Source organism: Chaetodon trifascialis, chromosome 10, assembly GCF_039877785.1.
Source record: "Chaetodon trifascialis isolate fChaTrf1 chromosome 10, fChaTrf1.hap1, whole genome shotgun sequence".
Taxonomy (NCBI): Eukaryota; Metazoa; Chordata; class Actinopteri; order Chaetodontiformes; family Chaetodontidae; genus Chaetodon; species Chaetodon trifascialis.
This window is the reverse complement of record NC_092065.1, coordinates 4,370,299-4,384,649: the sequence shown is the minus strand read 5'-3', so window position 1 is coordinate 4,384,649 and position 14,351 is coordinate 4,370,299. Positions and strand designations below refer to the sequence as shown.

Genomic DNA, 14,351 nt, shown 5'->3' with positions numbered 1-14,351 from the left:
TGTGTCTGCGAGAGACTGAACTACATTAAAAGACCAAAACCAGCATGTGCTTACACTGACCTTAACACAGCCAAAATGTACCTTCAAGTGCACACACTTCAACAATTAAAAGCTTAAAAACTAAAGTAATAACAACCAAAGGACATGTAAAACAATTCAGACAAAAATCTGTACCTGCATCTGGGAGCATGGAGATCCCTGAGGGGCTTGTTCGGCAGATGTGGAGAGTTCAGCCTCAGAGGAGGCACTGGCAGTCAACTGTCCAACCTGAAGAATAAGTTTAACATCATTTCAACTCAACTACAATGACTACAGACAGATACAAAAGACAAAATGTTGAAATGTTTCCTGTATCTGACTCATAATCATTCTTACTTTTGATACTTTCAAGTTGGCTCTGATTTCTGTCATAAATATGTCCCCTAACTGGAACCTCCTCACTCAAGAACAAGTAAAGGTGAAGTCTGGCAGGATAAACTGACCTGTGACCAACTGCTGCTTTGACTAATAAAAGGCAAACTGACCTCAGATTCAAGGACATGTGTCATACATGGAGTTTTTTAAGTTTATGGACACAAAAATGAAATGAATGTAATTAAATATGCACAATATTATTCACTTGGCGTGGACCCCACAACTACATGAGACCTGACAAGTGTGTGTGCGAGGTGTGTCTAAAAGCCCAAAGACTGGACCCCACAACTACAAGAGACCTGACAAGTGTGTGTGCGAGAGGTGTTTCTAAAAGCACAAAGACTGGACCCCACAACTACATGAGACCTGACAAGTGTGTCTGCGAGAGACTGAACTACATTAAATGACCAAAACCAGCATGTGCTTACACTGACCTTAACACAGCCAAAATGTACCTTCAAGTGCAAACACTTCAACAATTATTCATAGAGAAACAGCTTAAAAACTAAAGTAAGAGCAACTTAAAGACATGTAAAACAATTCAGACAAAAATCTGTACCTGCATCTGGGAGCATGGAGATCCCTGGGGGGCCTGTTCGGCAGATGTGGAGAGTTCAGCCTCAGAGGAGGCACTGGCAGTCAACTGTCCAACCTGAAGAATAAGTTTAACATCATTTCAACTCAACTACAATGACTACAGGCAGATACAAAAGACAAAATGTTGAAATGTTTCCTGTATCTGACTCATAATCATTCTTACTTTTGAAACTTTCAAGTTGGCTCTGATTTCTGTCATAAATATGTCCCCTAACTGGAACCTCCTCACTCAAGAACAAGTAAAGGTGAAGTCTGGCAGGATAAACTGACCTGTGACCAACTGCTGCTTTGACTAGTAGAAGGCAAACTGACCTCAGATTCAAGGACATGTGTCATACATGGAGTTTTTTAAGTTTATAGACACAAAAATGAAATGAATGTAATTAAATATGCACAATATTATTCACTTGGCGTGGACCCCACAACTACATGAGACCTGACAAGTGTGTGTGAGAGGTGTGTCTAAAAGCCCAAAGACTGGACCCCACAACTACAAGAGACCTGACAAGTGTGTCTGCGAGAGACTGAACTACATTAAAAGACCAAAACCAGCATGTGCTTACACTGACCTTAACACAGCCAAAATGTACCTTCAAGTGCACACACTTCAACAATTAAAAGCTTAAAAACTAAAGTAATAACAACCAAAGGACATGTAAAACAATTCAGACAAAAATCTGTACCTGCATCTGGGAGCATGGAGATCCCTGAGGGGCTTGTTCGGCAGATGTGGAGAGTTCAGCCTCAGAGGAGGCACTGGCAGTCAACTGTCCAACCTGAAGAATAAGTTTAACATCATTTCAACTCAACTACAATGACTACAGACAGATACAAAAGACAAAATGTTGAAATGTTTCCTGTATCTGACTCATAATCATTCTTACTTTTGATACTTTCAAGTTGGCTCTGATTTCTGTCATAAATACGTCCCCTAACTGGAACCTCCTCACTCAAGAACAAGTAAAGGTGAAGTCTGGCAGGATAAACTGACCTGTGACCAACTGCTGCTTTGACTAATAAAAGGCAAACTGACCTCAGATTCAAGGACATGTGTCATACATGGAGTTTTTTAAGTTTATGGACACAAAAATGAAATGAATGTAATTAAATATGCACAATATTATTCACTTGGCGTGGACCCCACAACTACATGAGACCTGACAAGTGTGTGTGCAAGAGGTGTTTCTAAAAGCCCAAAGACTGGACCCCACAACTACATGAGACCTGACAAGTGTGTCTGCGAGAGACTGAACTACATTAAATGACCAAAACCAGCATGTGCTTACACTGACCTTAACACAGCCAAAATGTACCTTCAAGTGCAAACACTTCAACAATTAAAAGCTTAAAAACTAAAGTAAGAACAACCAAAAGACATGTAAAACAATTCAGACAAAAATCTGTACCTGCATCTGGGAGCATGGAGATCCCTGAGGGGCTTGTTCGGCAGATGTGGAGAGTTCAGCCTCAGAGGAGGCACTGGCAGTCAACTGTCCAACCTGAAGAATAAGTTTAACATCATTTCAACCCAACTACAATGACTACAGGCAGATACAAAAGACAAAATGTTGAAATGTTTCCTGTATCTGACTCATAATCATTCTTACTTTTGAAACTTTCAAGTTGGCTCTGATTTCTGTCATAAATACGTCCCCTAACTGGAACCTCCTCACTCAAGAACAAGTAAAGGTGAAGTCTGGCAGGATAAACTGACCTGTGACCAACTGCTGCTTTGACTAATAAAAGGCAAACTGACCTCAGATTCAAGGACATGTGTCATACATGGAGTTTTTTAAGTTTATGGACACAAAAATGAAATGAATGTAATTAAATATGCACAATATTATTCACTTGGCGTGGACCCCACAACTACATGAGACCTGACAAGTGTGTGTGAGAGGTGTGTCTAAAAGCCCAAAGACTGGACCCCACAACTACAAGAGACCTGACAAGTGTGTCTGCGAGAGACTGAACTACATTAAAAGACCAAAACCAGCATGTGCTTACACTGACCTTAACACAGCCAAAATGTACCTTCAAGTGCAAACACTTCAACAATTATTCATAGAGAAACAGCTTAAAAACTAAAGTAAGAGCAACTTAAAGACATGTAACACAATTCAGACAAAAATCAGTACCTGCATCTGGGAGCATGGAGATCCCTGAGGGGCCTCTTCGGCAGATGTGGAGAGTTCAGCCTCAGAGGAGGCACTGGCAGTCAACTGTCCAACCTGAAGAATAAGTTTAACACCATTTCAACTCAACTACAATGACTACAGACAGATACAAAAGACAAAATGTTGAAATGTTTCCTGTATCTGACTCATAATCATTCTTACTTTTGAAACTTTCAAGTTGGCTCTGATTTCTGTCATAAATATGTCCCCTAACTGGAACCTCCTCACTCAAGAACAAGTAAAGGTGAAGTCTGGCAGGATAAACTGACCTGTGACCAACTGCTGCTTTGACTAGTAGAAGGCAAACTGACCTCAGATTCAAGGACATGTGTCATACATGGAGTTTTTTAAGTTTATGGACACAAAAATGAAATGAATGTAATTAAATATGCACAATATTATTCACTTGGCGTGGACCCCACAACTACATGAGACCTGACAAGTGTGTGTGCGAGAGGTGTTTCTAAAAGCCCAAAGACTGGACCCCACAACTACATGAGACCTGACAAGTGTGTCTGCGAGAGACTGAACTACATTAAAAGACCAAAACCAGCATGTGCTTACACTGACCTTAACACAGCCAAAATGTACCTTCAAGTGCAAACACTTCAACAATTAAAAGCTTAAAAACTAAAGTAAGAACAACCAAAAGACATGTAAAACAATTCAGACAAAAATCTGTACCTGCATCTGGGAGCATGGAGATCCCTGAGGGGCTTGTTCGGCAGATGTGGAGAGTTCAGCCTCAGAGGAGGCACTGGCAGTCAACTGTCCAACCTGAAGAATAAGTTTAACATCATTTCAACTCAACTACAATGACTACAGGCAGATACAAAAGACAAAATGTTGAAATGTTTCCTGTATCTGACTCATAATCATTCTTACTTTTGAAACTTTCAAGTTGGCTCTGATTTCTGTCATAAATATGTCCCCTAACTGGAACCTCCTCACTCAAGAACAAGTAAAGGTGAAGTCTGGCAGGATAAACTGACCTGTGACCAACTGCTGCTTTGACTAATAAAAGGCAAACTGACCTCAGATTCAAGGACATGTGTCATACATGGAGTTTTTTAAGTTTATAGACACAAAAATGAAATGAATGTAATTAAATATGCACAATATTATTCACTTGGCGTGGACCCCACAACTACATGAGACCTGACAAGTGTGTGTGCGAGGTGTGTCTAAAAGCCCAAAGACTGGACCCCACAACTACAAGAGACCTGACAAGTGTGTGTGCGAGAGACTGAACTACATTAAAAGACCAAAACCAGCATGTGCTTACACTGACCTTAACACAGCCAAAATGTACCTTCAAGTGCACACACTTCAACAATTATTCATAGAGAAACAGCTTAAAAACTAAAGTAAGAGCAACTTAAAGACATGTAACACAATTCAGACAAAAATCAGTACCTGCATCTGGGAGCATGGAGATCCCTGAGGGGCCTCTTCGGCAGATGTGGAGAGTTCAGCCTCAGAGGAGGCACTGGCAGTCAACTGTCCAACCTGAAGAATAAGTTTAACACCATTTCAACTCAACTACAATGACTACAGACAGATACAAAAGACAAAATGTTGAAATGTTTCCTGTATCTGACTCATAATCATTCTTACTTTTGAAACTTTCAAGTTGGCTCTGATTTCTGTCATAAATATGTCCCCTAACTGGAACCTCCTCACTCAAGAACAAGTAAAGGTGAAGTCTGGCAGGATAAACTGACCTGTGACCAACTGCTGCTTTGACTAGTAGAAGGCAAACTGACCTCAGATTCAAGGACATGTGTCATACATGGAGTTTTTTAAGTTTATGGACACAAAAATGAAATGAATGTAATTAAATATGCACAATATTATTCACTTGGCGTGGACCCCACAACTACATGAGACCTGACAAGTGTGTGTGCGAGAAGTGTTTCTAAAAGCCCAAAGACTGGACCCCACAACTACAAGAGACCTGACAAGTGTGTGTGCGAGAGGTGTTTCTAAAAGCCCAAAGACTGGACCCCACAACTACATGAGACCTGACAAGTGTGTCTGCGAGAGACTGAACTACATTAAAAGACCAAAACCAGCATATGCTTACACTGACCTTAACACAGCCAAAATGTACCTTCAAGTGCACACACTTCAACAATTATTCATAGAGAAACAGCTTAAAAACTAAAGTAAGAGCAACTTAAAGACATGTAAAACAATTCAGACAAAAATCAGTACCTGCATTTTGGAGCAAGGAGATCCCTGAGGGGCCTGTTCGGCAGATGTGGAGAGTTCAGCCTCAGAGGAGGCACTGGCAGTCAACTGTCCAACCTGAAGAATAAGTTTAACATCATTTCAACTCAACTACAATGACTACAGACAGAACAAAAGATAATAAGTAGTTCATGGAGAGAAAAGTGACAGTAATGTAACTGCATGTGTACAATATTATAGGGCTGCAACTAACAATTATTTTCATCATCAATTAATCGATGTTGATTATTTTCTCAATTAACTGATTAGTTGCTTGGTCCATAAAGTGTCAGTTGTTTTTTTTCTAATTTAATAATCATTTAATTATCGATAATTATCGATTGACCGATTTAGCATTGCAGCTGTACAATACTATTCCCTTGGTGTGTACTCCACAACTACAAGACACCGACAAGTGTGTGAGAGAGGTGAAGTTAAGGTAAATAAACCTTTTACTACATTGTATAGAGCAGGCATCTCAAACTCATTCCACAAAGGGCCGTGTGGCTGCAGGTTTTTCCTCCAACCAATCAAGAGGATGCAGTCTGACCAATCAGCTGTCTGAAGACTGAGATCAGCTCATGAAATGAGTCAAGTCTGGTGTGCTGCTGCTTGGTTGAAGAAAACCTTCAGCCACTCGGCCCTTTGTGGAATGAGTTTGAGACCTGTGGTATAGAGTAACCTTTACCCGAGAGTGCAATGCTATCCTGAACCAGGCAAAACTTAAAATAATGTTCACATTCATGCCAATATGCACCGTCAACAATCTCTCTTCCACTCGAAGAGAGTGGAGTCAAAATTAATGTTGCTGCCAATCATTGACCCATCTCAGGGCCTAAGAATAATAATGATAATAATCAAATAATTCTTGAAATGTATTATCTGGAAATCATTTTAGCTTTGTTTTTTTTTTCTATAAAAAAACAGTGGATACTGGCATCTAAAGGGTTAAAATCCCCAAAATATAATTAATATTTGATATGTATATTTCAGGCCGAAGTAGTTGAAAAATATTGAATCATCTAAAGTGGAAGAAAATATGAATATGTTTTTACAGCAGTTTTTGGGAAGTTGACATTTTTTTTGTCATTATGGACAAATGCATTAGTTTATTGAAGGACCTCTTTATTAATAAATCAGCCGCAGGGCCGTCAAAAATAAGCTGGCCTGTCTCGTTGTCAAGCCACACTTTCACCATTAATTTCATGTCAAATCAGAATGAATCCCTCCTTGAGTTACATTAATCACACACTTGTTTAGTGTTTTATTAATTGAAGCAATGATGAAACTGACCATACTAACCACCGTTTTAACCTGACACGTGCCAGCAGCGACCACACTGTTAGCCAATTAGCCAGCTAGCCAATTAGCCAGCTAGCTTGACCTCGGTAGCATAACGTAGCTGTCCCTCCAGTTGGCTTACTAACTGTTTGAAAACGTAACCACCTCTGTTACTAGCAAGAAATGATAACTGTGGTAATTCACTCGTATCTTAATGTTCACGTAGCACAACTTACCTTTTCACAGACACTTGTCCCAGCCATCCGCACACACCAACACGCCCACGTAAATTGCTTCTCTCCACGTTAGCTCCTCACGTGAGTCGGGTCAAGGAGCACTTGTTTTGTATAGTGAGCACATCCTGTAAGGGTGGTAATGCTGTCGTCTGTAGGACTCCGCCGTCCGCCAACGCAATCTTATGAGGGGCCGTGCAAGCCATAATTCATTCAGGCCCTCTCACGTACTGTCCTTTCACAGACACATATTTTTACTCTCACATTAATTTATTTTCATTCTTACACCAACACATTTTTATTTTCATATTTATATATTTTTACCCCGCGACCCCAAAAGAGATAAGCGGCATAAAAAATGGATGGATGGATTTATATATTTTTACTCACACATTCATACATTTTACTCTCATATTCATATATTTTCACTCACTCCATATATTTTACTCTCATATTCATATATTTTCACCGACACATTCATACATTTTGAAAGCTGAATTCATGTTGTTTCACCATTTACTATAACATGTTTCTTCATTTAGAACCATGGCAATCATCATCATCATCATCATCATCATCATCATTATGTTAAGAAATGATTCAATTCAATCTTAATATTGAATTAATTAAGAACTCTCTCTGTTTCCTGGTGGTTTGTGTGGCTCCAGTTCGAACCCTTGTCCATAACACTCATATTTAGATATTTTCACTCACAAATTCATACATTTTGCTCTCATGCACATGTGGCCAATGTATATTTAATATTTTGAATAATATATGTATATAAGAAGAAGATGTATGTATGTGTGAGGGACAGAGTATAATAGAAAAGGAAGTACAGTGGAAATGGAAGGCAGGTCATTTTATCGCACTTTGATTGACTGAGAAGTTAGACCAGGGTCATGTTCAGGTCAGATCAGCATGGACAGGAGAGATGAGGCTGCAGCAGGCCATTGGGGTTTTAAGAAATATTTTATCTTCCCCTGAGACTGTCACATCTTTGTCCTTGTCCATTGAGTGCCAGAGAACAGGCTCATCTGCACCTAACATTACTCGCAGCGCAGTGGAAAGTGAGATGAGAGAACTTTTCAGGCCTCACAACTCCCAAGTCGCTTCAGCGGGCCAAGTGGCTAACATTACACTCGGCCAAACTGGAGGATTGCGGCAGTCTTTACTATATCAGACTCAGCAACACTTTGGCAACTGGAGCTCCCAGGCAAGGAAGAGGTGAGAACAATGTACATGGCAGCTTAACAGGAAGTTATCAACCTACTGACTGTAAATCCTAAATCTAAGTTTGCTAATTTAGCAACACACTTTGGCACCACAGTCAATGTTGCAGTATTAGTTAATGTTTTCAAAAAACATGTCCATAGTAAAAAATAATAAGGGTTAATTAAAAAATTAATCAAATGACAGAAAATATTGGAAGCTATTTTGTATTTATAAGCTGACCATAAGAGGGGTGTTGATTTGTTAGTTTTTAACAGGGGGGATGGTCCAGTGGGATTTTGTTACAGAGGTGGCTTGGCCTGTTGGTGTATTGCAGAACAAACACTATATTATAGCAATATTATAGGAATACTACAGGAAGCAGTGTGTAAATGATCCTCTCACTCTTCTGCAAATACATGTTGCTATTTGTCATTTTCAGGATGAAGGTGACACTAGGATAGACTATATAGACTACAATATAGTATAGACTTAAGTATTTATAGTACATAGGCTAATTTAGAGAATATTATAGATCCGAGATGAACAGAACGGCCGAACTGAGAGAAAAGGGCGCAATCACAAATCCGTCTACTACTACAGGGCCATGGATTTATCAATACACAGCACAGGTAGGCTACTGATCTTCCAGAGCCATGGTCAGGGTCATAGATTCTAACTTGCACAAAACTCAGTCAGATAAAGGATGAGTCAGCAGACTAGACTGACATGTTCAACTAAACAACCCCTCTGCCCCTGCACTCTGCCCACTACTAGGGGACGGAGAGGTGAGATGGCAGGTTACAAGGGGGAGGCATTGTGGTAATTTTGTTAACAAGTGGGATGGCATCCCCCCTCATCATCCCTCAAATTGCCAACTAAATGATGCTCTCTCTCTCTCTCCCTCTGAGGTTACATTACTTTTGACTGAATATCCTTTATTAATGTATGTAGCAGTAGCTACATTACCCGAGGAAAGCACTGGTTAAGGTTACTGTTATTTTGGTTAATAGATTTAAGTTGATGAGCTTAATCTTGCTAGAAAAGGTCAGTTAAAGGCTTTGTTGTGTATGAGTCAGTACTACAGCATTGTAGAGCAGGTGAGGATGGACATGGCTGACACTCTTGTGTATTTTAAGTTAAGGCTATTCCTGCATTACCTCCAACTTGGTACCATTGCGTTGTGTAAAGTGTAGCAAATTACCCTCTAAGAAAGACTAACAAGGGTATAAGAATGGAAAATAAAGATGCATTGTTCTTCTAATAACTAATAATTCTAATAACAGTGATATGGCTTCACCCTAGATTGCAGTACAGTTTTCTTCTAATGAGCAGCAAATTACCCTGTAATAAGGTGAAACTATGTTGAATAAAAACCCATTCAGTGTAGTATCTGATTGTTTTATAAGCTGTGTCCGGTATATATTGTAGTTGCTTATATTGTATAAATAGCATAGGCCCTCAAGCTATGTTGGTGGCATTAAATGTGGTGTTTAAATATATTTGGTTGTACTGTGGCTAATTTGGATTGAGTAAAATACAGAAGCAGGCTCAGTCATTCCATATCAGAATATTGTCAGAACTACAGACCATTGTCACATTGTTCAGTCCTAAGTGATGGTAACATTAGCAACTCTTATTGCCTTATTTCAAGTAAAAACAGTATTATTTTAGCTTGTTGTAGGAGAGCCTTTTATGCTTTCTACATCTATGTTCTTGTTCATGTTCTTGTTTTGATAGGAGTTACGGTTAAGTCAGCATAAGCCCAAATGTGAGACTAGTGCAGAGGCAGAAAATGGCTGTTTTCCCTCCACGTTTCTGTCTGCCCCTGTCTATCTGACTGGGGGGCCCCTATCGTCAATGGCAACCACCTCAAGTTGCTGTGGCAACCTCTGAGCCTCAGTCCTTCTCTGAGCACTCCTCTGCCACACTCACAAACACATATGTAGCTTCAGCTGCAGCTATGTTGCTGATTCAAATGATCAACTCGTCATCAAGCTCTGCAGTGGCTTGATAACGAGCCACTAATCTTATCTTACTATTACTGGTGAGTTTGAAATGGTAGTAATGTAATGAGTGATATTGTTCTGTTAGCATTAGCCACAATGCTAACAGCGGCTAATGCTAACATGAGGTCCTATGAACTTGTTGGTGCATACAGGTTTGACTTTTCATATCAGGTTGTTGTGCTAATATGCTAATGATTAGCATGCTAATGCTAACATGCTAACCTACAGTAAAATGATTCTTAAATGCATTCTAATGGTGTTTGAGATCTTTTCAATATGCTATTTGACATGCTAATGTTAGCTTGGCATTAGCCGCTTTTAGCATTGTCATAATTTACACACTCCGGCAGTAGCCCCCATGGTCCTTTCGAAATTTCCCCAGGGAAATTAACATCAGGATAAGATGAGCAAGCCTTGCACGTGTATTTCCTGGTTTGAGGATGACTAATTCTAATTTGGCTGCTTGAGCATGCTCAGTAAGCCGAGTGTGTGTGAAAAGTGTGCTTGTGCATTACCGGCCCCGACCACTAGAGGCCGATACTGAGTTACTTCTGCTAAGCACACTTAAGCACACTGTGTTGGTAAAAGTGCATTGTGAGGTCATGCCTGAAAACTTTACAGGGCATTATTTTGACCTTCTTTTCACTGAATTAGCTGTTATCGTTGTGGGGTCCAGGATTTTGGACCCCACAAAGATTTTGGACCCCACACTGTGACTGTGCTGTCAGGTGCTGGACCCCACCATGTGATAAAGACAAACACACACACACACACACACACACACACACACAGACACACCGACACACTTTAACAGACCTGTTGCAGGTGCGAGCATGTGACCTTTTATGCTTGAACATATTGAACACCATTTTCACTGTTTCATTGATTTATTTCATTACCCTCCTCCTCCTCCTCCTCCTCCTCCTCCTCCTCCTCCTCCTCCTCCTCATCCTCGACAGAAACATCTCACACATCAAACCTCGACTTTGTCCTCCGGTGGCCAAACCGGTCACACAAACACACGCCTCCTCTTTGGCTGACATTAAATAGCACATTAAATAATCACATAAATACACAACCAGAATTACCTACATTAACCCACATTTAGGTAAAAAAAAAAAAAAAAAAAAAAAAAAAATCATCTCATTAAAAACTAAAACTCTTTCCATGATGACTAACACACACGTTTGTTCTACAGCAGGCCTTTCCAGGTCTTGGGGTCAGTTCATTTTCAGTATAAGCAGTTTGAAATGAGCAGGTTTATTTCTCACATTTACTCTTATGTAAGTGTTATTTTATTAAAGAGCTTTAAAGTTAAAAGCATTTCTTTGGAGTTTAAAGTTGTATAATCACCACTGAATTCATTCTTTTTCAAAATGACTGAAAGTGAATTGACCCCAGTTCAGTCACATGTTGATAAAATCCAAATTCCACCTGAGTATCGTTCATTTAATCGTTATGAACAGTCATCGGATGAATTTAATGTTAGAATACAGCTGTAATTTGGTGTGACAGCAGACATTAACAGTCTGAGAAAAGCTCAATTATCCTCTTAATCAAGTGGTTCATCCCTTTAATTCTAAAATAAAACTATCACAGATTTCCACAAAATCAGATTTAAATTGAAACCAAAAAAAAAAAAAAAAGAGAGAAAAGTACTAAAAAATACAGCCAGAAACCCACATTCTCTACAATACTCTTAAACATTTCTCTCAAAGGTCATTTAAAGGCACATTTGCAGATTCAACAGCAGACTATCATTGAGAGGACGAACACAGTTTGATCGAGCTGGCTCAGGCCTCAGGCTCCACAGCATACAAACACCTGGATTCACCTGGAAACTAAAAACCTTAAAATGACAGCAGATATCCCCCCGGAATAATTTGCAGTCTCTGAAATGATGAAAGTGTTTGTTTCCTCGATGTTTGCGTGATGCTCATGTTTGGGCTGCACCTGCTCTTTTGTTAACAGCTTGATTTAAGTTCACCTCTTCAAGCAGATTCATTCTTACAAACTAGGTCTTACATAATATGCACACAGACTTAAAGGGATACTTTGAAACTGGCTTATTCATTCATTTTCTTACCTCTATTAATGTCTATGCATTACACATGAAGCTACGGCCAGCAGCTAGTTAGCTTATCAAATGGGGGGAAACAGCTCGCTATCCATCTACCAACACCTCTAAAGCCCAATAATTAACACATTACTTGTACATCCCATCTGTGTATTTCAAACAAAAACTTGCGTACAAATGACAGTTTTTAAGTTAGCATGTGTTGGACAGAGCCAGGCCAGATGTTTAACCTATTTCCAGTGTTTGTGCTGAGATAAGCTAACCAGCTGTGGCTTCATATTTATCGGACAGATACGACCGTGTTTATCATCTCATCTCAACTGTTGTCACGAAAGTGAATTTAGTTTGCCAAAAAGTCAAACTATTCATTTTAAAGCTTTAACTTTCAGCCGATTCTGCAACTGAAAGACACAAACTGTAAGTCAAAGTGGTCGAATGTTACTAAAAACCAGCATGTTTTGATTCGGGGTTGGCTGTGATTAACTAGCCACAGCGCTGCAGCACAACAGTGCAAAAAAAGATCAGATCAAGGACAGCAGACAGTCAAATGCACGTCTACGGTGAGACCTGAGGCAGCTGGTGTGTGAGATATTCAGCAAAATAGCCAAAAACAAACAAACTAAAAAAAAAAAAAACCAGCAGGCACTGTTGTTGTTGTTTTAGCGTCGGCAGCATCCAAGTTAAACTAACGGCACAACTGGTCTGAACGTTGGCTCAGCTGGTTCACAAATGTGTCGACAAACTGAGGAGGACTGGGTGCTGCTGATGGTCCAGCGTTTCGTCCTTTGACGGAGCAGAGGAGCTGAGGCTGGGGTGCAGTTTGAGCACTCATATTCACAGTCTCTCCACAATCAGCACCTCCTCCAGTGTTTTTTACAGTCAATGTGAGCAGAAGGACAGATGGGAGGATGAAACGAGCAGAAGTCTTCAGACGCTGAGCTCAGACACCCAGAAGTCTTTGTGTTCTACTCACTGAAGCTGAAGTTCAGGCCGGAGCTCTCTGTGACGGGGGACGAGGGTCCTGCACTGGACACAGCACTGGAAGGGACGCTGCCATCTTTAAAACACAGAGAAGTCAGTCAGTTATGTTAGTGACGCACGTTCCAACGACCAGCTCTGACCTCAATGCTGACCTGAAAACGGATCAATCCTCCGGTACAAAGCCTCCATTTTATAATGGAAGCATTAATCTCACCCCTCGCTGCCCTGACTCCTCGCTCCGCTCCGACAGTCAGAGTGCGAGTTATTTGTTACAGTGTTTGCATCATGAGGAGGAACACGAAGCGAGCAAAGAACAAAATCAGGAAGAGCGTCACCCCCTCGCCCCTCCATCCTCTGTGCCATGGAGAACATAATGAAAACAGTTTTTATTGGCAGTACATTCATTAGCACAGAAATTAAGGCCATTTTAAAATCACAAGTCGCAAGAAAATTTTTTTTTTTTGTCCCTCCACTGCTGTGACCAAAGGTTTCAGATGGTGCCACACTCACAAACAGCAGCCCAGCTGTTCCGTCGCTACAGCCAATAGGAGAACAAACAGTGTCACACCACCAGCGGAACAAGCGTCGTATTCATCCTGATGCAAACTGCCGGCGTCTCCGCCTGTGCACCGTGTGATAAACGAGGCCAAATGAGTTATCAGCTGCTCTGGCGCTCCAGATCTGGATCAGGTATGACCAGCACAGAAAAAGACGAATCTCCAGGGAGACAAGAAGACACCCAAAGTGTCCAAGATGCAAAGAAAACACACAAGCGGTGGAAAGAAAAGACGCTGGTGAGAAAATAAATGAATGACCTCACCACTCGGGGGACATAAGAAGAAGAAATACAAAGAGAGTGCAGAGAAGAGAAGAGAAGAAGAGGAGGAAAGGGAGGAGGGTGGCATCATTAAAAGGAGGAGCTGAGTTGTTAAAAGGGAGCTGTGATGTTCTCTAAGAGCACTGTTTGACTAGAGTTTTCTAATGGATGCGGGTCCCACAAGGCGGCCTGCCACACATCCACACTCGGCTGTTATTAACTCGTCTGACAGTTTCAGGGCTTCCTTTAAACGAGTTTACTGAAATGCAGCTCAGTTTGTGAAAATGGAGGCTGTTCATGAACTTCTTCATCATTTCTGGA

At 40.5% G+C, this 14,351-nt stretch overlaps 1 protein-coding gene across 4 annotated transcripts in view; it reads right to left on the bottom strand.

Moving 5' to 3' along the window:
- Positions 1-13,005: 13,005 nt before the first annotated feature.
- Positions 13,006-14,351, bottom strand: part of ppip5k1b (diphosphoinositol pentakisphosphate kinase 1b) — a 51,890-nt gene continuing 50,544 nt past the window's right edge. For all 4 annotated transcript variants that reach the window (XM_070971417.1, XM_070971419.1, XM_070971416.1 and 1 more), the window contains one exon: positions 13,006-13,289. In XM_070971417.1, the coding sequence (XP_070827518.1) occupies positions 13,198-13,289 (92 nt within the window). In that variant the 3' untranslated portion in view covers positions 13,006-13,197. The remainder of the gene's footprint in view (positions 13,290-14,351) is intronic.